This window comes from Amia ocellicauda, chromosome 13 (genome assembly GCF_036373705.1).
Source record: "Amia ocellicauda isolate fAmiCal2 chromosome 13, fAmiCal2.hap1, whole genome shotgun sequence".
Taxonomy (NCBI): Eukaryota; Metazoa; Chordata; class Actinopteri; order Amiiformes; family Amiidae; genus Amia; species Amia ocellicauda.
Genome location: NC_089862.1, coordinates 2,802,850 through 2,828,337, shown reverse-complemented (window position 1 = coordinate 2,828,337; position 25,488 = coordinate 2,802,850). Strand labels below are relative to the sequence as shown.

At 35.4% G+C, this 25,488-nt stretch overlaps 1 protein-coding gene across 2 annotated transcripts; it reads left to right on the top strand.

Moving 5' to 3' along the window:
• Positions 1 to 43: 43 nt before the first annotated feature.
• On the top strand, positions 44 to 25,285 carry tlx2 (T cell leukemia homeobox 2). 2 transcript variants are annotated; one of them, XM_066719695.1, is made up of 4 exons: positions 44 to 1,088; positions 16,536 to 16,745; positions 18,685 to 18,922; positions 24,099 to 25,285. In XM_066719695.1, the coding sequence occupies exons 1-4, from the start codon at positions 608 to 610 to the stop codon at positions 24,313 to 24,315; spliced, it is 1,146 nt and encodes a 381-aa protein (XP_066575792.1). In that variant the 5' UTR covers positions 44 to 607; the 3' UTR covers positions 24,316 to 25,285. The 2 variants fall into 2 exon arrangements, with proteins under 2 accessions (XP_066575792.1, XP_066575793.1); XM_066719696.1 differs by lacking the exon at positions 16,536 to 16,745.
• The last annotated feature ends 203 nt before the right edge of the window (positions 25,286 to 25,488 follow it).

The following is a 25,488-nucleotide window of genomic DNA, read 5'->3' as shown; positions in this document are numbered from 1 at the left end:
AGGGCATCTCACCTGCTCAAAATATGTTTGAGAAGCTCTAAAGGAGAGCAATTGCCGCTTTCCCCAATTAATATTAATAGAAAGAAAAAAAAAGCTGGTTATTTTGCATCTTCATTTCATATTATGGAGTTCCACACAACCAGTAATTATCTTCTACGTTTACAGTAGAGATCAAGTGATTGTTGCATTCATGCAAACACTGCAGTACAGAAGAGATTTTAACCTCTCAACTTGGCAGTCTTCTTTTACGGATTTTTATTTTCTTTTTTCAGGCGTGTTTTATTCCGAGAACTTTAATGATCTGTTTCTATAGGCATTTTGTTTTCTTGAAAATGCTGACTCTGAAGACCATACATGCCGAGAATGGATATTGGTGTTCAGTAATGGACACGACAATATAATTTATCAGGATGGATTATGTGCAGTGAGTTTTGCTTCATTGTATTTTTGCAGTGCTCCTTATGGCCGTAAAACAGAAATCATTGGTGGTATACGACTCCCATAAAAGGAAAAACATCGTCTAACTTCTCTTAACGAGAACTTTGAGTCAAGAGAAAAACGTGTATGATTTCTGAAGTAATTTGAAATACACAGACTAAGAATAACAATGGAACACACTGGGATTGAAGAAGTGAATCAAAACCATCAGCAGCACGAACCTATCAGTTTTGGAATTGATCAGATCCTGAACAACACGGACCAACCGAGCAGCTGCATGCTGCCAAACCGAACCAGCGAACCGGATTACCAGCTGGCCTCCAACGTGTATGCCAATGGCTACAACAGCGTCTACAACCCGGCCTGTTCCATGGCGGCAGGACTGGCAGGCTCTTACAATGTCAACATGAACATGAATGTAAGCATGAATATGAACGTTAACGTAAATCCCGGGAGTGCTGGAGGTGTAATTCGGGTGCCAGCCCACAGACCCATGCCACCGACGTCCCATCCAGCTCCCCCTACTCATCCGCCTGGCATCTCAGCCGGTATGCCTACAGTACCAACAGTACCCAGCATGGGTAACGTGGCTAACTTTACCTTCCCTTGGATGGAGAGCAGTAGGAGGTTTGCAAAAGACAGACTGACAGGTGAGTTGTTTTCGAAAATGTATTTATTTATTTGCGAAATACAGCATACATAATACTTGTTCTGTGTATGCCTGGTTTCATCTCTTATCAACTTCTGATTTTGCTTTTTGTCTGAATATCAGAAATGTTGTGTAGGGAAGTGTTAATTGGTAGGCTTTGCAAGTCGTATTTTGTGACCGATCAATATATATATAAGTCCTGATATTGGTGATATTTGCAGGCCTGTTCAAGACTAATATACTACATTTTTTTAAGTATCACTGTTAAGAAAAAAAGAAAAAAATCGATTAATTAAAAGCATTCATCTACATAATATGTGAAACCTAGTTATGTTGACTATTGAATAAACAAAAGTGATTAAGGTCATTAAAGAGATTCAGTAACCTGATATCAATGTCTGTTCCAAGGTGAAGAAGATTAATTAATAAAAAGATTTGTCTAGGAATATTCTGTAACATTGGAAACACTGATTACGTGGCATCTTCGATACTAACCCAGACGTTGGCCAATTTGAGTAGGCTATATAAAGTTGTGATGTGTTATATATCACACACAAACGACGTGTATTTAATTATTTATTTTAAAAACATAATTATTATTGATTTTATTGTAAATAATTGTATTGTCCTATTTTACTTATAGCTGTGTTTTCAATAGCTTACTTACAAAAAAAAAAAAAAAAATCTCATTGCACTTATAGTTGCTGAATAGGCTATTTGGTAGATTTGTGCTTTACCGGATGTTATTGTGAAGGCTGCTTTTAATTCTGTTACTTTTACAAACATTTATCGACCGAATATGCTGTGACCGACATCAAACCTAAGTGAAATGGTATTTTTTTGTTTTGTTTAACTTGTTTACTCTTAAACACCGATAAAAATAGAGGGAGAGAGAAGTCTCATTCTAGTAAGCTTGCCGTTTAATGTAATGAAAATGAGAATAAAATAAACAACAGTGTTGATAAGGGACACAATTAAGCCTATAACGATATATCTGTATATTGCCTATTATATACATTATATACTAGTTATTTTATTATTATTATTATTATTATTATTATTATTTTGATTATTAATAATATACATACGCACAAACATGTTTTTGTCCACGATTAGAAAATATTGCTTAATTGTTGAACTTGATATTAAGTATATATAAAATCCTAGAGTAATAATAACAACAACAATACTACTAACAACAACAATAGTAATAATAATAATAATAATAATAATAATAATAATAATTAATAATAAAAAGAAGAAGAAGAAACATATGAACGTTTACAAACGAGAGGAGGTCAGGACACCAATATTTTAGATTTCAGTAATTTACATAGGCTGTACGATATCATATTTAATTAGTATTAGTAGTAATATTAACAAAACATGTGTTAGCTCTAGTTTGACATACACACACATCCATCATTGAGAACACAGAATACATAAAAGCACTAGCTGACAGTTTGTAAAACATTAATTTTGTTAATGAAAGTGATAAGTCTGATGATAACACGTCGGTGTGAAGCATGATCTATTAATAGTATTACTACTACTACTAATGAATAATAACAACAGGCCTACCATAGGCATCTAACTCATTTACTTTTTTTTTTAGCTCTTTGAGATGCATTCGTAGGCTATTATAATTTGCCTGTTGTACTTTATTATGAGATAATTCCAAAGTTTACAAATAAGTAAGTTATTGGAACAGCAACTGTTATGTAAAGTGTTACGCAAATATTGGCCACTTTATATAGTTTTGTATGAAAACTCAAATCGTTTTTTAAATCTGTCTCTGGGGCTCCCACCAAATCAAAACTTCACACCAGTGAATGGCAAATTATAAGAACGCGGGTTTGTTTCAGTAAGAAAAATAAACCTTTATCAAGATTTGTATTTCATTTAAGTTTCATAATAATTATTTTATTTTGTTGGTTTAATCCAAGTTTGATTTGGTCCGAGTTTTAGCTAAGGTTATTTAATTATTATTATTATTATTATTATTATTATTATTATTATTATTATTATTATTATTATTAGTAGTAGTAGTAGTAGTAATACATGTATATCTCTATCTATCTATCTATCTATCTATCTATACACACATTAATGTAATTTATCTAATTGTAGTAGGCCTAGGTATTTATTATTTATTATTTTACCCCAGTATTAAATGTAAAACTTTCAACTACCAATTACAAATTAGAATTCGAAAACTTTTTTTCTCTCCAGAATCTTCCTCCCGCATAATGCAAAATTGCCATGAAGTAAACTGTTGTGTTTAATTTAAGGTTGGGTTGACTTGGTCCTGGACTAGATCATTTTCATATTATAAAGCATCTAAAATTATAAATAGTATGTATTGAATACAGATCGTGAAAAAAATATATGCATAATATGTCAGTATCAGTAATGTATTTTGTGTACAATTTCAAAACATTGGAGGTAAATGTTTGTAGATTTAGAACGTTATAAAGGAAAAATTGCGTTTTACGGACATTCACATTTTTTAAAACTTGGAAACATAGCCAGTATTACAATTACTGAATAATAGTGCAAAAAATGGGGCTTTGCAAATACATAGTGATTATAATAATAACCTTCGCCGTCTTATAATACTTATTATCCCCTTAATATGTGATCCATTTATTACAGTGTTATCTTACAATTGTCCAGACGAAATCAGAACTTAATTACTGTGTTTAATGATGGGTTTGTATTAGGAAGAAGAATCCCGTATCAACCAAAATCCCGCCATCAAACATTGGATTGGTAATATGCGATTCCCAGATGCATAGATAACATGTTGTGTTTGGTCTTCTAGGTCATTTCAAGATTCGACTTTCCTCCTTTATTTTAATTATGTAGCATTCAACATTACAAAACCATTTTTACCATCATGACCATAATTATTATAATTGAGCTATTTATGACGTGTGTGAGTGTAAAATATTCCAGTCAATATAGCTTATAGATAAAATGTTATGATGTCAAGACATCTATAACATAAATAATAACAATAATAATAATTAAACTACAGATTACACTCGACAAAGCGCCATGTTGAAAAGCAATATATTTACAAGACGACTTCACTGTTAGGATAGATTGTTAAAACGCTATAGGGATACATTCGTTGATAATATTAAGTGTGTTTGTGTTTTTATAGAGAAACTGAAGTTTCTGATTAGTGAATAATATATTGTAGCATGCGTGCTATCTCTTGCTAACAAGAATAAACGTGTTATGTTTTTCTCTGTTGTGCGAATGGTGGATATTTCGAATTGCATAGGGTACTTGGAATATTTTTTAGGGCGGAACTGAACAACCTTAGATGAATGCGTATTGGAAACACATTTCCTAGCTTTTATATAAAAGTATCTACTACACAAACACGCACACACACACACAATACAAATATACATAGGCTATCCATTTCATTTCCACTGATAGTCAAATAGTTGTTGCATTTATTATACATGAATACAATTGGACCTCTTTCTCATAGTCGTGATTAAAATGAGCATAATATCTTGGAGTGATTAGCAATAACTAGTGTCAGGTAATTTATTTTATTATTTCAGTGCTGGTCTGCCTGAGGTTAATATACCATCTGCTGCAATTTGTGAAGATTGCTTTGGTGGTAGACTTAGTACAGCCGAGCTTATGTATAAGGAGAGAGAGGGAATTGTGCACCTGTTTCAAATATGGCTAACATCAAACATGTTGAGCAATACTTAAAGGTTACTTCTGAACCAATGCATGTGTAATCATTATTCAGCTGTGTTTGTGTACAACCTGACATATGACGACACAATTAAATATTTTTAAACTATTTAAATCAGGGATTGTGATCAAGTATGTACTAGGTTCCTACCATGGTGTTCATGGCTTGGCTACAGTGTAAGATTGCATACCAGTGGGGATGAAACACATGATGGTACCTGTAGTAACACATGAGATTAATATTAATTGTATAATAATAATATAAAAAATAATGAAAAGAAAATAGAGTATTCATTAGACTGAAAAAATAAACATACATACAAGTGTTTTAACAATTGTATTGGAATGATTTGCTGCTTTCTTAAGTTTAAAAGATAGTGTTCCTTAAAGTTGACATATTTATCAATGATAGCTTTTCAGAGTTTGTTGAACACTGATTCGGCCTACAGAAAACTACACTTGAGTTAAACCTTTCACTGCCACTCATTTGATTACTTTTATAGCAACAAAGGGCAGTTTTTGTTTGTTTTTCCATTATAATTAATGGTTAAAACCTGTGCACCCGTGATGTTACTCCTTCATTCCTACATTTTTCTCTGTTGGAGCAATCAACACAAATTCAGGCAGTTGGATGCATTCAAGAAACCTGATTCAGCAAACCTGCCCAGATTGTGTATATTTCTGTGCCAAAAATAATATTAGTGTGCCAGCCCTTTGACCTTTAAAAGATGGCTTGGCTCAAATAGATACTATCATGGGTAACTGAGCACCTTGAAGCAGCTAATACTAGCATTGTGATTCTGATAATAATGAAGTGACTGTAAAACCAAGAGGGGAATATTTAAGTAAACACACACCTGTTACAGCTACCTAGCCAAAGTTTGTGAATAACAACCACTGATTTTTTTTTTTTTTTTATCAGTACACAATTATGTAAAATAAAAATAATATTGTTCTGTCTAGCAAATTATTGGATAAAGTCTATTCAATTCTCTGATAAGTATAGGCATTTATTTAGGATTAATGAATATTATGATTATTATATTTTTTTAATTGCAAAATGCAATTTAACAATATTCAGTTTTGGGGTTTTTACGATCATAATAATTATTATTTTTATATTTGTATAATCTATTTTAGTACATGGAATGGTTGCATATTAGGAGACTTTAGTTTTGTTCAAAAAAATTTTACACGACATGAGTTAAAAGACATACCACAAGATACAATGTGCTTATCATGAGTTATTCCAGTGTCACAATAAACACCTGACTGCTAGATGTAAAAACTAGAGATAAGCCAGAGACAGCCTAAGGCCTGGGTGAAATGAAAACATCGACCTGCCCACGAACTGCAAATTACAAACCTTAAAGATAGAATTCTTGTTTCTACACAGTGGAAACCTGCTGTGATGTTACAGATTTATAGTTTGTGATTGGTATTTGTGTTGTAATTGTGATTTAATCTGGGCCTACAGAAGTCTACAGAATGCTATCCCAAGAATAGGCATTTCATAAGAGCTGACAGACCTTGAAAAGGGCCAATGGGATTCTGATGTATTTCAGAAGTCATCCTCCAAGGCACGGAAAAATTCTGGTGATGGTTTTTAACAGGGTTCTCTTCCAGTTCGAAAATCAAACTTCAATGTGCAGGGTCTTCCACAGCTATATTTAGGCCAACTCTTTTGAAAGAGATTTCCCCCACCGTCACCCCCTGGTCGACAATTCGCTAGCCCCCCCACTCCACATCGACAATCCGCAGGCACCCCCCAGTAGCATTCAACATTACAAAACCATTTTTATCATCATGACCATAATTATTATAATTGAGCTATTTATGACATGTGTGTGTGTAAAATATCCCAGTCAATATAGCTTATTTTCATTTCAAACATAACTCTAAAATTATGATGACAAGACGTCTATAACATAAATAATAATAATAATTAAACTACAGATTGCACTCGACAAATCGCCATGTTGAAAAGCAATATATTTACAAGACGACTTCACTGTTAGGATACGTTGTTAAAACGCTATAGGGCACCCCCCAGGTCGACAATCCGCTAGCACCCACCACCCCCATGTCAACAAGTCTGAAACCGACCACCATGCCTATGCAAATTTCTGGGGGAAACCCCGTTGTGTGTTTTTAGATGCCCAAAACCAACAATGGAAAATAATAAGAAAAACACTTTGTGGTATTTTCTTTTTGTGTTGAAACCTACATTCATAGCACAGAGTTGCAAAACCCCACCTTACCACAGGCAATGTCAGTCATCAGCTGTTATCAACACTGATGTTGTCATGCACGTCTGCCTTTTAGAATGCTTACATATTTCGCCCTCAGTTCTCAGGCAACAAAGTAGTATGGATTGTGGTGCCATCCAGGAATGGACTTTTCATTGAACCTTCTGCAAACCACAGCAGAACATGACAGGCAGTCTTTCTGACATTGGCTGGGGTGGGATTTGGGAAACATGATGGTCAAAGCTACGTGTCTGCAAACCGTAACATGTACCTTATATGATAAGATTCTCAAGGACAATTTCTGCCTGATATTGAAAAGTTGAAAAATAGCAACTCTGAATTTGAAATCAGACACATTTCCCCCCCTCTCTATACCCCTTTTCCCAGGCTTTATGCAAGTTAGAGAAATTGGAATTGCTTGCTTCACCACCACAACTCCTGCGCTCAACATGAGGGGGGTGAAGCAGTGTTAATTTTGGCAGCTTTTTTAACATTTAGTTTTAGTCTTACTATTTTGACTAAAATACGAATCAGTTTTAGTCACATTTTAGTCATTTAATCTTTTGTTTTAGTTAATACTAGTCAACGAAAACTCCTGTCATTATAGTCTAGTTTTAGTCACATTTTAGTCCATGTATTTTTTTACTTCATTATCACCATTATGCATTATGTCTGATGCCAGATGTTTACATCAATTAGTGGATGGATGCAAAACATGAAATGTAGTTACAAACCGCTATTGTAAACTTCATGGTCACCAATTTCTGTAATTCCTTTTTTTTTTCTTTAAGTTTGAAGTCACTCTTGAAATAGAGTTAGAGTTACAATAACAGTATGAAAGAATATAGTGGACTTTATTCAAATGCAAATGTAATCCCACAATTGCATTTTCCGTTTCCATTTATGCACGCGTTATTTAGGTCAAAATGCAAATATAATCATGACATTTGTATTTTTATATTCCAGTATGCACATTCGCTGACAATTTTAACATTTCAAATGGCTTTTGCATTAACATTTCATTTTCAAAGACTTCCCCCGCTGATATACAAAATATTGCATGTTTAAAGTGATTAAAACATAAGCAATTAAAAGCATAAGCATATTGTTAAGCCCTACTGTAGCCAAGAGTGAATTGCACTTAATGCTGTAAGTGCTAAACTTGGCTTACTGTACTTGGATCCAAACTTTACTAATTACAAGACCCGCACTTACAAGTCCTATATACACTGCTCCTATTCAGATATTACAAAATTAAGGGAACACGTAATCATCACAGTATAACACAAAGTCAATTAAACTTCAGGGATATCAAATCTGTCCAATTAGGAAGCCTAAGCGATTGTGTTTTGGTGCAAATGAAAGTGACAACAGGTGCACTGGATAGGCAACAGCAAGACAACGCCCAAAAAGGGAATGGTTTTGCAGGTGGTGGCCACAGACAATTGCTCTCTCCTTATACTTCCTGACTGATTCTTCTCTAGTTTTGCATTTTGCTAGTGTCCTTGTCACTACTGGTAGCATGAGGTGGTACCTGCAGCCCATTCAGGTTGCACGGGTAGTCCAGCTCCTCCAGGATGGCACATCTATATGTGCCATCGCAAGAAGGATTGCTGTGTCTCCCAGTACAGTCTCAAGAGCATGGAGGAGATAACAAGAGACAGGCCGTTACACAAGGAGAGCTGGACAGGGCCGTAGAAGGGCATCAACCCAGCAGAAGGACCGGTATCTGTTCCTTTGTGTGCGAGGAGGAACAGGAGGAGCACTGCCAGAGCCCTACAAAATGACCTCCAACGGGCTATTGGTGTGCATGTCCAAACTGTCAGAAACAGACTCCATGAGGGTGGCATGAGGGCCCGACGTCCTCTAGTGGGACCTGTGCTCACAGCCCTGCAGCATGCAGCGCGATTGGCATTTGCCAGAGAACACCAGAATTGGCAGGTCCGCCATTGGCGCCCCGTTCTCTTCACAGATGAGAGCAGGTTCACACTGAGCACATGTGACAGACGTGAAAGAGTCTGGAGACTTCGTGGTGAACGTTATGCTGCCTGCAACATCATCCAGCATGACCAGTTTGGTGGTGGGTGAGTGATAGTCTGGGGAGGCATATCCTTGGATGGTCGCACAGACCTCCACGTGCTAACCAACGGGACCCAGACCGCTGTTAGGTACCGGGATGAAATCCTCAGACCCATCGTCAGACCTTACACTGGTGCAGTGGGCCCTGGGTTCCTCCTGGTGCAGGACAATGCCTGGCCTCATGTGGCCAGAGTGTGTAGGCTGTTCCTGGATGAAAAAGGCATTGATGCCATTGACTGGCCCTCATGTTCCCCAGACCTGAATCCAATTGAGAACCTTTGGGACGTTATGTATCGGTGCATCCGACGCTGCCAAGTAGCACCACAGACTGTCCAGGAGCTCAACTGATGCCCTGATCCAGGTCTGGGAGGAGATCCCTCAGGACACCATCCGCCGTCTCATCAGGAGCATGCCCAGACATTGTTGGGAGTGCATACAGGCACGTGGGGGCCATACACACTACTGAGTCACATTATGATGAAATTCACGCAATTTGGAACAGCCTGTGATTTCAATTGTTTACTTTGATATTCGGTGTGAGTTTGAATCCAGCCCTCAATCGGTTGGTGATTTTGGTTTCCACTGACCGTTGTTACGTCATTTTGTTCTCAACAAATTACACAATGTACAGTAAAGATTTTGATCTTTAATATATTTCGTTCATCGAGATCCAATGTGTATTTAAGTGTTCCCTTAATTTTTTTGAGCAGTGTACAAAAGAACAGGCGTTTAACTTCACACAATCTGTATCAATTTCACGTTAAGCTAAATACATTAAACCACATCAAGCGTGTTCAATGTTTAGCGAAACACACGCTTGGGTACAATCAGGTCGCGTTCTGTTGGGCAGATTTCCACAGTTCTCTGCAGATATGCAGAATCCCACCGATCCCATTGGTGGAGCAGAACTGCGAATTGTTGCACTAAACAAACGCAAGTCAAGGCATGCATGATTATGATTGGACCATAAAACAGCTCCCTAACCGTCCGCTTTGCAAAATACTGTAATTTATGTCCATTAGTCATGCATTTAATTTTCATTTAGTCACAAAATAGGTCGCTGACGAATATTTGTAGTCATAGTTTTTGTTGACGAAATTAACACTGGGGTGAAGGCAGCTTGGACAGCCAAAGCCATTTGCTTATTTTCACACTACAAGATTGTTATTGAGCGTATTAATGCAGGTCCCTCTGATAATGCTGAAGGCCCACAGGCACCTGGTAAGGCACTTGGCTCAAGCCCACCCAACCCTGACAAAGCTCAACCAATTGAATGCTACCCAGTGAGGAACCTCACTTAGAGTCATCTGTGACATGATCCCTGGGAGGTCTAAGCTCATACTTTCATATGGAAATTTGGAAGTAATTAAAGTTACTGTATGTAGTCTAATGCTTATAACTTCCAATCTATACCGCATACTGTATGTAAGCGCAACTGATTATACATTTTATAAAAATCCCCAGTTGGCGTATATATTTCCATCTACAGGCAAAGGGACACATTTAACAGTTCTATATAAATGTATACACATGCGAAAATATTTTGGAACTGATATCACAAAGATTATGTGGTGCCCCCCAAAGGGCAAAACCTATACTCTTTGAATGTACTCTGAATGGCTAGTGCAATTAGCCTAATCTGTTAGCATATGCTTTTTATGAGTTATGAGAATCTGTACAATTTGGTAGTTTAAAGCATTTTAATGCAGGCTTCACTGTACAAAGTTTGAGTTATCGCAGTATTACAAAGAATTTCAGGTAACAAAGAAATGAATGAGAAAAAAAAACAAGAAGAAAAGAAAAAGCTTTAGCCACAAGAGGGCCACTTTATTCAGCACTAGTGCCTTATATAACAGCTGTACATAGTCATATTTAGCTGTGTATAAGTTAGTTCGAAAACAATCAACTAACCCCCCAAAAATACCTTGAAACTAATTTAACTGTTTCTGCTGTTTTAAATCTTACTGTCTCTTCAGTGGATACCACAGACTAAAATTAATTCAGAATACCTAATAGTCTATCTTAAAAAATACACTTTATACTATGTTTAGCATCAGTAAAACACATTTTCAACATCACATAAACTTTTTTGTTCTGAATTTTTGTGGATCTTATCAATCAGATTGTTTCTTATACAATATTTAGTTTGTGTGTTTGTTTGTTTCAAACTATAATGTCTTCTCTTTTCTCCATGTCTAATAGGCCTAATGACAACCTTTGGTCCATGTTGCCAGTGACACAGGTTGTGTATCATTCACAAATTGAAAGTGACAATTTCTGATGGCAGGTATTCTTTAGGTAGAACGAGAGATCCTCCGCCAAGCAAAAAAACACCATCAAGTAGGCTACTAGAATTGTAAGGTGAAAGTTTTAATTTGGTATGGGACTGAGATATTACTTATTCCTTTTTGTTTTTCAACAACTAGAACGTATCTAATTTAGTTTGCGAAATGTGAGTTAACGTTGATATCATATATATTTACAGAAATGAAGAATAATACAGATCTTTCGTCATTAAAAATTCACAATGCTGGGTTTTTCTCATAAATTATTCAGTGTAGGGATTGCTGTATCAAGTGATACACACTGAAAATATGTTTAAATATAAATATGCTTATCAACAATATTCATAGTCACTGAGGGGCATTTGTAAAATAGGTTCTATCTTTAGTTAATTCCTGAAATAGGTATGTCTCCGCTATTTATAAGAAAAAAGCAGACAGATGTATAAGATGCCTTGATGGGTGACTACATAGATAGACAGACAAATAGATACATATACAGTAATCTGAAAAGCATTTTGATAAACACTAAAAAAGGTCTAAACTGTTTAAATGATTTTTTGGGGGGTTCATATTAAGTTCCATTTCTGACATTTACCACAAGTGTCACAGCATGCACACAGAGAAAGCTAGAATTGGCCCTCTTAACCACAGCACTGACATATCTGAATAGGAATTAAAATGCTGAAATCGTATACTTTGTTTTAATTGACTCTTCAGCAGTTTTCAGAGTTGAGTAATGTACAAACAAGCTTGTCTTCTCCACTAACACAGCTTGGGGGTTTATCATCTCAGAAAGCAGTGGTCCTGTGATCTAAGGAGACACATTACTTTAGTATTCACAAAGGTGAGTCAGGTCTGGATAGGCAAGTACTTCAAATGAAAATGCCTGCATCTTGATAAACACAAATATTCTTTTACTGCATCAAAAATTTGATTAATATAAAGTGATCCCATAAACGCAGGACACAAAAAAGGACACTATGTAAGTTTCCTGGTGAGAGCATATAGGCCTATGTGTCGAGAATCTTATCAAGTTATGTTAATTGTTGGGGTATGATATGGCTGAATGCAATGTGCCTATCAATAACTGGAGGACTACAGATTAACTCAATTATTTTGGTGATTTTCCTATTTGTTCTCAGGATGTGGGAAATAGAGCATTTGAGGTTAAACTGGATACACAGAATATCATATAGTATCTGTGATATTGATTGACTGAGGTGTATGTTATGCCTATCTGAACTTTGCAGATAGGGCAACTTTATAACAATTGTTGAGTCAGGGTCGCTGTACATTGCCTTTGCTCTGGTATGTCCATTAACTGAAACCACATTGCCTTTCTTGGGTCTGGAGAGGGTCATGGAGATTGCTCCTGGTGTGAAGCTCATTGTCCATGAGACTGCACTATGGCATGATTCAATGTATATTAAATTAAATGCTGTGAATTTTATGTATATGTCCATATTCCTGCAAAATACAACCTTTCTATGACCTTAAATCATATAAATATGCAGAAGTATGTGCTTTATAAAATTTGAACCCCTTCAGATTGTTCGAAATCACTTCATTTTCATGGAGCTCTTTGGCAGTTTCCTTCCACATTCATTTCAGATTGATAACAGAGTGGCAGTTTCATAAAGCTGGGATCCATCTGACTGTATAATAAATAGCAATAGATGTTGCTGGTATTATTCAATATCCCCTTTTGAATCTTTTACAGATATATTTATTAGATTGCACCAAAGGTAATATTCGCAGTGGGGGAAGAAAATCCTGTCGCAGAAAAGTGTTATTAAGTATAAATGATTTTGTTATAGGCTGAAATTTCTCTGAGGCGGCATTTATTTTTTGATATGCTGATACTAAATTTTATTACTTATAAGGATCGTTTAGTATTCTCTTTGTGAAGTCCCAAAGTGATTTGGAGAGAGGGGCTTTATTTCCTGTTAAACACAATACTGTGGTGTTAATGCTCGTTTGGGCGTGTGATAATGGCGTACTAATAAGTGATTCATTTCTAAGTGTGCATTTCCTCCCCTTGTGAGCAAGAGTACTCAGATATCAAAGACATTTCAGAGTACAGCAGATTCTTGGTGAAATAATATGTTATGTAAGGATAAGTTGGGTTCAGCTTTGTCTTTTGATGTTCTTTCATTAGCTAAGAATTTTATTATAATTCAGGTTTCCCACTAGTATTTATTTGTTTATGTTTATTTTCAATGTACACTGTTCAATAAAATTAAGGGAACACTCCATGTTCAGAAATCAATGTTAAGTGTTCCCTTCATTTTTTATATAAGTTATAAGAGGCACTTCTCAGCAGCTAACAAACTTGTTTGTCCATCATAAATTAATATTCCTAAAATTGCATTCTTTAATCAAAAGAAGATTCAAAGTATCGTTGTTTTTGTGTTTGTTGTTGTTGTTAATAAAATAATCATCATCTTCATAATTGTAATTCATTATTTTTACTTCAGATTTCTTTCTATATTTGTAAAACATTATGGCCACTTACTTATTTTAATATATCATTATTATTATTTTGTGTTAATAATTTACTTAAGTGATTTTTTGTTACTCCTTTTTCTTTTTGGTAAGATCCATTTCAATCTTGTTTTCCACCTGTTGTCTACAGGTATGTGCACTCACATTTGTTTTCAAGGATACATTATATTTATCACATATTGATATTTGGTACATGGGATTAAAAAGGAACAAATCTTAATTGTAATAATTCATAAAATAGACAAAATATAAATGAGTAGATATATTTAAATTCTCTGAGAAGAAGTAACTGTAATCATGCTTGTGCTTATTGGGTTTTATCCCAATGTTTAGTGATGTTTTATCACTAAACTCCCTTTACTAGATTTGCTGTCATGGTTTTATTTATTGTTTCCACTCTTTATAAATCAAAACACAACAGGGTACAATTTCGTAAGCAGTTTGTGGGTGGATCAAAGTTTTGATTTCAGTTATATATTGCTGTGTATAACTTAAGTTACATGAACGTGCCTGTTTTGGCCAAGCTGTCATTGAAACTCTATCCATATTTACCCATATAACCTTAAATAGAAGATTCGTGTGAGAAGGTGAAAATCCAAATGGATGGCAGATCCTGCTTGTTTCTAAAATTGTACTGGTGATTCATCAGTTGTTTTAGTCTGATAAGCAGATGTTTGTTTTTACATATTTATATGTTAACATTTGTTTCATGTTTCACTGTTTTACTTTTCTGCTAGGAAATGCTGCTGCTTCCCCTTATCAGAGATTTGGTTTCACTATTTTAATGATGTTCAGGAATAATGTTGAATTTTCCCTTTCTTTTACTAAAATGTTTTAGGACTTCTTTCATTTCTTGAACTCCTTGATCTCCATATTTTACACATCAGAAAAGTTAATAATGACATGTGACCAGGATGTGGACTGTCTTTAATTTGTTTTAACTTTTGGTCAATGGCATGTCTCATGCTTATATTCTTTAAAAGCTGGGGTCAACAAATACTTTTAGTTCTAGGCTCAGGAGAATATTGCACAGCATCTGGTGTCACAGTATACATTTAATAATGTTGATTTAAGTGCCAAAAGAGTTTCTTATTTTGTATCAACCCCTAAAGCATCTTTAGCAGAGATAAACTTGTATTACTTTCATTGAATGTGATAGAACTGCATTCAGACTAACAAAGCATCAATTTGTCATTACAATGCAGATGTTCCTTAGGGGCACAATCACAGATGTTCTTCCATGCCTTGTAGCTCCTAGTGCTCTACTTAAACAGCAAATACATCGTTCCTCTTATCATACACTTGTCTCCCATTGCTCCTTGTGGCTTCATATCATCATCAGCAGAATTCAGCACAACCTATTAGGATTCTAATTTTCACATGAAGGTAATTGTAACACAATGATAATTGTTATACAAGGTAATTGTAACTGCAGACAATTCGTGATGATCTTCCAATGACAATGAATCAAGAGAAACAGTGTTACTAAATATAAGGAAGCAGTGTCAGGAAAAAAGAAAATAAGAAACTGAGAGATACGTATTCTCTATATTAGAGCAATTATTTATTGTTGTATTGGTAGATGTAAGAGTAGTAGCTCTTAGAAGTGATAAATATCAGTAATATCCATCTCATATAAAGCAATGCTTTTCCAGAGCTTAATCTTTCATCTTTTCAGATGCATTACTTAGTTTTGAAAATGTACAACATTGTGTTCCATATGTTACTAAGAAGCAGATAATACTCCTGCAGGCTCTTGAACTAACTGTGCCAATGAATCATGCATCTGTCTCAGCCAATTTACTTTAGATTAGGTAACAAGCTTCAAATATAAAGCACGTGGCTTATATAAGAGCCTGCAGCTCTTAAAGCCCAAAATGGATCCAACTGCTATGCAATACAAGTTTTATTGGTTTCATTGGTTTTATAAATTCCCAACAAAGAACATTGAACAAGCATGTGAATATCCACACAATTAAAGTATACATGTAAAGATAAACATGGAGTATGTCCGTGTTTGACTGTTACTCTGTAGAAATCAGTGGAGGGGCAGTCCAAAGTGTATACAACCCATGTATTCAGTCAACTAGAATCTTTACAGATTTCTCCAGGCCCAGCTGTGCTCCAAAAAATCTAAAAAGATAGCATTGATAAATAAGTAGGTATAATAAACAGTATTGATAAAGCACATTGAATCACTGAAATGAAGGGTGTGAATACTTTCAGCTACACCTGTTCATATATATTCTCTTAAGCAACACAGCTGTGTTTACATACAGGCTGTATGATACATATTAAAGAGGTGTAGACCAAACCAAAACTTCGCCCAACCCTCGAGCTGGAAATTACAAACTCATTCCCTATTGTATTTTTTATTGATACGTTGAAGAAAGTAGGGTCCGGCGATAAATTAAATTGCAGGTTTGTAATTTCTGATACAGTTCTTTATTTGGTCTACCCTATAGTCAATTTTTAGCATGACACTGAGCATTCACAGATCAGTCCACCTCATGCCATGCAATCAGTCGGGTCTGTTGGAGCCATGATCCAAACCACAGAGCTCCTGGTGGGTGGCTGACTGTATCTCACTCTTTTATGCTTCAGCGGATCAGACTGTGGAAGGACAAGTCGGAGGCCACTCTGCGAGAACAGTGGCTACATCCCTGGCTAGCCTTCACTCTGTTCCAGAAGGGGAGATCTGCAGAGCATCCACCTGGGGTTCTGTGGAAGCTTTAGCCAAACACTATTACCCAGATCTTGCTTTTGGAGACAGTCCACTTTTGGACTTCCCATTTCTCAAGGGTGGCTGCCCAGGTGAGTTTAAAGTTTCCCTGGGTGAGTTGGCCAGTGCCTTGCCTCCCAGAGACGATAGTCTGGAAGAATATTTGTACGAAACAAAACAAAAGAGGGGGAGGGGGGCACATTCTGATGGCTTCTCTGGAATAAAGGCTGAGTTGGCAAACCAAATAAACAAAGAGCATTTCACATTACACTATAAGCTGGTGAAGATGGTGGTCATATTTTTTACATTGTAATTATTTCTGTATGTTACTATGATTGAATGTCATATGTTCTCAAATATTTTTCTGTCTAGCACTGTGCTTTAGATTTCAATTTTTGTTTATCTTTTTTTTTAACTTAATTCTTAAAATATTATAATAGCTGTGTTAAAAATATATGTAAATCACATATGAGAAACCAGACAATCATAGAGCCTTACCTTGTGTAAATGTCATTTCCTTCACAGAATTATCTGTTTTTTGAAATTCTGTAGTTACCAATGATGTTTTGAGACACTTAAATGCTAGTTTTGCATGTTTCTCAGGATATACACTTGTTTTTAATAGTTTTGCTACATTTAACTAGCATGAAAACACAACACAGTTTTGCTACTATAGGTCAATTAGAGTTATAGATGGTGAGAAAGGGGGTTCATTGTTAAATTTAACACAGATAAATATTTATTTCACTTACAGGTATGATTTATAAGTTTATAAGTTAAAAACATATTTATTATAAAAAATACAAGTTATCTTTAAATTGTAAGTCTTACCATGCCAAATTAATACTATAAGTTAATAGGTTGTGTGAAAAGTGTCAGCTCAGTTTTGCTTTGCTCAGCTTTGTTTCATGGTCCTCTTGCCTAAATTATACAGTAAGAGATACCCTTAACACAACATATTAACTTATAGTATTAACAGTTTAGTAACTTGCAGACTAACTCAAATTTTTAAAGAGAAAATGTAATTTGTATGATAGATCAGATATATTTTGCTATATAACATTGTTACAGCAAATACAAAAATGTTTGTTTTGAAGATTAACTACACCTTCTCATGAATAAATAAATTCAATTAATAATAACATCTATACAATTGTACGTTTTCACATGTTAATACAACTGTTCAGTTCAGGTGTTTGCCATTTTTTATTTCCTTTGCTCACATCCTCACAAGTTATTAAATGTGAGGGTTTTAATTCCTCCACAATCATCACAGCAGGTGTTTGGCCTTTAATCTGCAGTCGGTCTCACAGCTGCTTGAGAAATAACCCTAGATATGTAAACTACTGTCCAGCATCCCAGCCACTATCAATACATGTAGCTTGCAGTTGTGTAAGGATGTTTCTTTAAGGCTGCTTTCTCTCTGATGTAATTTTCAGGTGACAGGGATATTTTTTTCACAACTGTGATGTGATGCAAGCTCTTTTAAATGCTGAGACCCAAGCCAAGTAGATCTGCATAAACCTAGTTATTCCCACTTCAGTGTACTCATTCCTGATCAATTTAATTAGTTTCATTTCAATAAAATTACTGTTTCATCCAAGCATATAATTATAATTGTGTACTTTTTTTTTCTTTTCTTTTTTTAATCAAAATCATAATAGATCAGTGGTGTAACTTTGATTTCAGAAGGGGGGGACATTCATGATGAGTCTAACAGTGGAGGTGGGGTGCTGACAAGCTGTTGAGCGGGGGGGTACTATAGAGTTGTCCAGTGCAGGGGTGGGGGGGTTGGTTGGGTACACCCGTACACCTCGTAAGCGATGTCAATGAATGATCACGCCTTTCCTAAAGTGGGGCAGATGCCTATGATTGAGGGGGACAAATTGGCACTCTCTCTATATTTTGGGGCACCTATGTCTATGTACCAGATCAAGAAAATCAAGTCTTCATCTTTACAGCCTCCGTGATAAGGGCTACTCTGTCAGATTTGAACTATAAAGGTTTTGTATTCATTCCTCTCCCTGGCAGCTGCCCTATCACCGTTCTCAGTGACTCGGAGGATTGGTCATCCCTATCAAAATCGGACGCCCCCTAAGAGGAAAAAGCCCAGGACATCTTTCAGCCGGGTGCAGATCTGTGAACTCGAGAAGCGCTTCCACCGGCAGAAGTACCTGGCATCTGCGGAACGGGCCACTCTGGCCAAAGCACTGAAGATGACTGATGCACAAGTCAAGACCTGGTTCCAGAACAGGAGGACTAAATGGCGGTAGGTTTAATTTAACATGGAGTATTTATTATATGTCTGGGATAAAAATGCTTCTTGTTGCTGTAGTCCTGCCTTCACTTTCTTAGTCATATGTAAAACACTCCAAGGAACTTATTTTAAGTTGTCTGCAAAGGTTCTATGGTCTATGTGAAAGTTTTTCTACAAATAAAGAACTGGGTGACCTGTCCAGTTAGATACATAATTATATAAGAGCAAGAACTTTTAAATTCTGTGAATTTTGCTTTCTATTAATGTGTGACATTTTCGGACAATCATAATTAGGAAATACATTATTATTATTATTATTATTATTATTATTATTATTATTTAACACCCACACACACATAAAGTTATCAGTTTGTCTCATTAGAACATAAATACCACAGTACCATAAATTACAAATAACTGGAAGCCATTCTGCCCATCTTTTTGATTTGGAAGCCAGTAGTCTAGGTCTTCAAAACTTTTAGTATAAAGGAGTCCCAGATTCAGAGGCCAGATGGGTACAGAGTGAAAAAAAAAAGTAACACTACTACTTCAGTTTCCATGTAACTGTAACATACCTGCCTTAAGCCAAATTTTTAGGATTTATGATATATATCCATGTGCAGTACTATAAGCATGTATTGCATTTAGCATTTTTCGGGCATAAACAAAGTAGGATACATTATGAATTAGTCAAATTAAACAAATAACTAATGCAAAACAAAATAACAGCTGATGTAATACTACAGTTCCCCCAAACACACACTATTCTGCATATCCATCTTTGGTGCATCACAAAGATTGTACTCTTTTGATCACGCTATCTGTGTGTGTCTGGATTATTTATTTTGACATATTTTACAAGACTACTTTTTGTACACTCAGTAATTGGTCTGCACTAGAGCTCTTGATTTTCTCAGCTTTCTGACAATCCTGAATAGTTCCAGTGGGGTTCATATGTGGACTTTGTTATGGCTATTGTAGTCATTCTAAAACTCTGTTTCTCTTCTTGACAAATACTACCGTATCTTATTAAAATGCTAAATTATTTTTAATAAATATACATAAGAATCCTATAATTTGATATAAAAACACTGGTGAGTAGAAACTTGTTCACAGTATTGTCTGTCTGTGGTGAGAACTATAATGAAGTGTGTCTTTATTGAGAGTTGTCAGTATAATGCATACTATCCCTACTGCTTTGGACTGTCATTTAGTGAAAGCCCATTCAGATTAGCCAGAACAGCACTCACTCAGGTTTCCTTCTGATGTCATGTTGGCTTTGTGTGTGTATAAAGCCTTCAAACTTTCCATCTAGAGCACAATATTTTGAAGAAAAAAAAGACATAGCCCGTAATAACACATAGGATACATAAATTGAAAGCTACATATTCATCTGTCATCCTTTTCCACGTGTCCTCTTATCCACATTTCCTTTTTGAGCTCTAAGTAGCTGTTTGGGTTAACTTTGTCAATTCTTTTCAGGATTATGCATCCCGGAATCATTTCCTCTCAAAGTCTTCTGTGTTCCAGGCTAAAGAGATGAAGTTCTGTTATCTTTGTGTGACAAATAATCTGGAAATAATTCTGGTTGTTTTTGTTTGAACTCTTTATACAGCAGCATTTTTGTATAGTAAACAAAACTGAATGCAGTATTATAGTCATAGAAGTATTTTACATGGTTGCCTGTCCTCATTTGAATTCAACACATTTTACAGCTTTTTTTGGCTATCGTTATCACTGCCTTAAGCAGTCTAGAAGTGGACATTGAAGAGTCAATATAAACACTTTACATTTATTAATTGGTTGCCTCTTCATGTTAATATTTACAATGTACATTCATGTTGCCTGCAATACCTTACATTTATTAAGACTTAATTGAATTTTCCATGTGTGTGCGGACAACAGTCTATATCCATTTTAATTTCCTTTCATGCTGTTAGTGTTTGCTACTCCACCTACTTTTTGTTAAATTGCGTAGTCTATGTTAAACTAATACTTAAAACATACAAGGACATGATTGTCAATGATTAGTTAGAATGTATCTTATTCCATATCATCAAGCCATGAATGAACCTTTCCCCGTGAACTGTATCCATGATATAGAATCAATATGTTTCTTGTAATCATCCACGTTATTTATTTGGATGGGTTCATTACTAATCACTTAATAAAAGTTGATTTAAGAAATTCTTAATTGTGGGCTAAGTTTCTATTGTTTTGTTTTATAGTTAGAATAACATCAATTATCAATTCCACACACACTCAGTAAAGAATCTGATTTTATTCTGAAATATTTGCAGTCCCAGGACAAGGAAATGTCTGGAAAACAGTTAAGTACGGAGAATTCCCAAACATTGCTCACAGCACAAAGGAGATTATATTATCACCCCTGCGAAATCACCTAGGCCCTCTTGATAATAAAAACAATATTACGTTTTTGCTTAGCTATGCTCATTTTTTCGTTTTCTCTTTTTTTTTTAAGGAAACCATTTTACTCGACAAAGCAAAAATCCACGGGCTATTAAAAGACTGCCTGGGAATTTCTTTCCAAACAAATATTTGCCTAGTGTTCTGAATTATGGAACATATAGTTCACCAGGGAAAGAATATATTACACTGCTGAATTTTAGGGTCTATGTCCAGGATATATACTTTAAAAAGAACAAAAGTAGTCTTAATGACTAAACTATATATGATATTCTGGCTTAGTAAAACATATTAGTTATTTCTGGGTTGTTTCTTGTACATATTTAAATCCAAGTTATATTACTGGGTTTGATTTCACACTGCCCAAAAGAAAATTGCTTAGAGTAACGTGATCTCTCTAGTGAGAATGCAGCTGGAATCTGATGTGATGTACAAAGATATGAATAAGATGGAGAGTGTAGTAGGGACAGGGTATAGACACAGATGTGTTCCCGCAATAGAGTAGGTGTCACGTATGAAAGATCTCAATACACATTGAAAGCATAATAAAATCATTAAAAACATGTACAGTGCTGAATACTGAGATGCATAACAAATATTTCCAACTGACTGTGTAAAGCAACATTTTAATTAATATAATTTAGCATTTGTATTTTACATGAGATTGAAAAACAACATATACATGTTTTCTGTTTTTAATTTTGATTACAGATATATATAAGCTATATTTGAATGATGTATGTGTGTACTGGCAGTATGTTTAATGAGGCTGTGATCAAATGAATGTTGAGAAATTGGATTACAGTAATGCAGTTAGCTATAACGTGTGGCTAATGGATGATGAATGGCATATATGAAAGATGGGTCTAGATAAATCAGAAAGATCTGATGATTTTTCTTCCAAAAACAGATTTCCAGCCAGCATTATTTGAAATGTTTGACAACAGGTGATGCAGAATGGGACAGTGAACGAGTGTGTAATATATATCTTTAATATAAAGGACGAAACAAAACCGGGAATGTAAAATGTGTAGTTATCCCTTGTTTTTCCTTTATAGTATTGTTGCTGTTGTTGTAAATACCAGACATTTTCTTTAGGGAACCAGGAAGTAAATGTTTGCTATCTGTTGTAAGGCTTCATTCAATATTTGTGTTTGTTTATTTTCAATTTGACTTTCTTATAGATAAATGGCTCATTTTCACACACACACACACACACACACACTCACGCACACACACACACACACACACACACACACACACTCACTCACGCACACACACACACACCACACACACACATATTTATTTTAGAGTTCATTACTGTGGAAAATGACAAATTATTTAAAGTCTACTGTTTCGTTATTTTATTCTCAGATTTAAACATCAATACATTATCAGTTTGCTTATATATTTTTTCATTAATGAAAAATTAAACCTTCATATTACAGTTAAATTTAGCTTCATCTCATACTCTATCTTATTTAATTTACTAATCAATTCAGCAAAACTTAATTTTGTATTAATGTATGAAGTCATGTACTGATAAGTGGCTATATCTTAAGTTTGATCTTTCTATTGTAATAGTCAATGGTCTACATTTCAAGCAAGGTATGATTTCTCAACTCTTGACTCTGTATGTAGACAGGATTGTGTGTGATTGAACACAAGAAGAAACATGTTTAATTGATTTTGAGCAGTTTTATTTTCAGTTCTAGTTGACATTTGAATGGACATTTGAAATAGTTGCTAGAGATGCCATATGCACAATGGGAAACTGGTGATTCTTATCCAATAAGCCATAGAGAGAGGTAACTTCGTATGAGTAAAAATCCATAATACAGTATATTTAAAACAAATAAATGTTTATAATGTCAAGTAAATTATTATTTTTTATTATATTATATGTTCTTGCAAACAACTCAATTCAAATTCTATCACCGTGTAATGTTTTTTGGCAACTAGTGCAACAGTAGTTTTTCTGCAATAAACAAAAAGATTTGAGTGCATGCAATATATATTTGCTCTGAAACTGAAGCTTCTTAATATTTCAATATGCTTGAAATGTCAGAAGTGAGGGTGTGTTTGATTCCAAACAGTGAAGGCATATTTAGTGTGCATGCAACAACCAATTTCTGGCTTACCAGGTGGTCTGGGTCTTGACACAATTAGGTGACATGCTTGCATTGAGTTCCAGCAATCGATGTAGTATATTATTGTAATTAGTATATATCGTCCTGTAAAAATGGTTCAGCTCTTTTTATGATGAATATAATTAAATCAAAAGTTTTATATGAAACCTGAATATTTATTACCAAGAAAAGATTTTATAGGGTACTAAAACATGTGAACAAACAGGTAGGTTTTTAAAAAGACTGGAATTGCCATGCCAGTATCTATATATGATCCCTGTGTAGGCTCCTACTAGTGCTGACCAGCTGTAAACGTTTCTACAAGAAAATAGTAATAACAAGTCATAATATGAGTATGAGCAAAACCATATATGCCTTTGCCATGTTCCAAATGTGGACCTACAGCCCACTGAAAAACATATTACTGTGCTATTATATCAGTTAGTATTGTGTTTTAGATTAGTTATTTTCTTTCAATTCAAACAGATATATTTATATGTAATATGGACATTTTATATAGCTTAGGATATTTTGTTTATACCAGAAAGAAAAAAAAGAAAATTTTTATGTATGACCTTTTTTAAGAGCCTTAGATGTACAGGACATTCATTCCATGTCTCTTTGTATACCAGGAGGCAGACCGCAGAGGAGCGCGAAGCCGAAAGGCAGCAGGCAAATCGGCTGATGCTGCAGCTCCAGCAGGAGGCTTTCCAGAAGACCCTGAGTCAGCCCTTGCAGCAGGACCCTCTCTGTCTGCACAACTCCTCCCTGTATGCCCTGCAGAACCTCCAGCCTTGGGCCGATGACAACAAAGTCACCTCAGTCACATCTGTGGCTTCTGTGGTCTGATGAAGAGCATGAACTATCTGAAATAGCATAGAGAGGCCAGAGACATTACTGGCTCCCACTACAATACCATGGATATTACGCGTGGGAGTGGGGTCTACATTAGGAAAGGGGCTGTTGCCAGTCTTTTTTCATGGTCTTTTCCTGCTCTCAAAGAGCTAGGGCACTCAACAGACAGAAGTTACTTCAGTGCTTTTTACTTTCTTTTATACGTTTTTTGTGGTGGACCCCTGTTTCCATACCGACACTGAAAAGACTTCTTGATTATAATAGCCTTGCCTCTGTATTTTTTATGATGCTAAGTAGTCCAGTTCACAGAACCTGTATGCAGGGCATGTACTACATGCTATCAAATTGCCTAGATCCAACAAGCTTCAACTGAAAAACAAAACAAAAAACAATCATTCTAGAAATGTCGCCAACATGTATATGTCCAGTATTACTAAAGTTAAGTACATTTACTGACCTTGAATGAGATTTTTTATTTCCTTTAAGCTGTCAGTCGAGTAGACAGTAGAGTTCTGTCCTCACCATTGTGAAATGTTAAGCCTTTGATAGATTCATGTGAACATGTGAATCTATCAACAGTTGCCAGCAGATAACACCAAAGCTGTACATTTAACACTGCAATACATTTTTTTGTATTTCCATGTTGCTGTTTTTGTAGAAATATGCAATGCATGTTCCAGATGCCATTTTCATTTGTGAACTTAGGTTTGCACCAGTGCATAGCACACCATCAAGATGGTGTTTCTCAAGAGAGGGCTGTTCACAGAGTGTGAGAAGGAGTGTGGTCTAAGGTTTGCAAAGAGTTTGTTCTTCATGGTGAATTAATCCATGTCAGCTGTACCAGAGAGTAACAGAAGATGTTTCATAGTACATATAGAATCATTTGAATTTTTTGGATGTTATTCAAAAAAGACAAACAGTAAAACAATCAACATCTATCTATATATATATATTAGTGACACCATGGGGGGGGGGGGGTTATACCCAGTGCTGGGACTCTGAAAGGCGGGGTTCAGGATACAACAGTAAGGCGGATATTGCAAAGTGATGATATATTTTCGTACAGTGCACGGTGCTCCAATCAAAAAAGAACATCAAAACCAAAACAAAACCCTAACCCTAGAGCCTAAAGCGAATAGCGGTCAGCTGTTCTCCCCAGTCATTTTC

Excerpts from the sequence above, each read along its gene's own strand:
- tlx2 (XM_066719695.1), top strand. The coding sequence starts at position 608 with ATGGAACACACTGGGATTGAAGAAGTGAATCAAAACCATCAGCAGCAC. Across the intron at positions 16,746-18,684 it reads TCTCAAGGGTGGCTGCCCAG|CTGCCCTATCACCGTTCTCA; the intron begins GTGAGTTTAAAG and ends TCTCCCTGGCAG. Across the intron at positions 18,923-24,098 it reads AACAGGAGGACTAAATGGCG|GAGGCAGACCGCAGAGGAGC; the intron begins GTAGGTTTAATT and ends TTTGTATACCAG.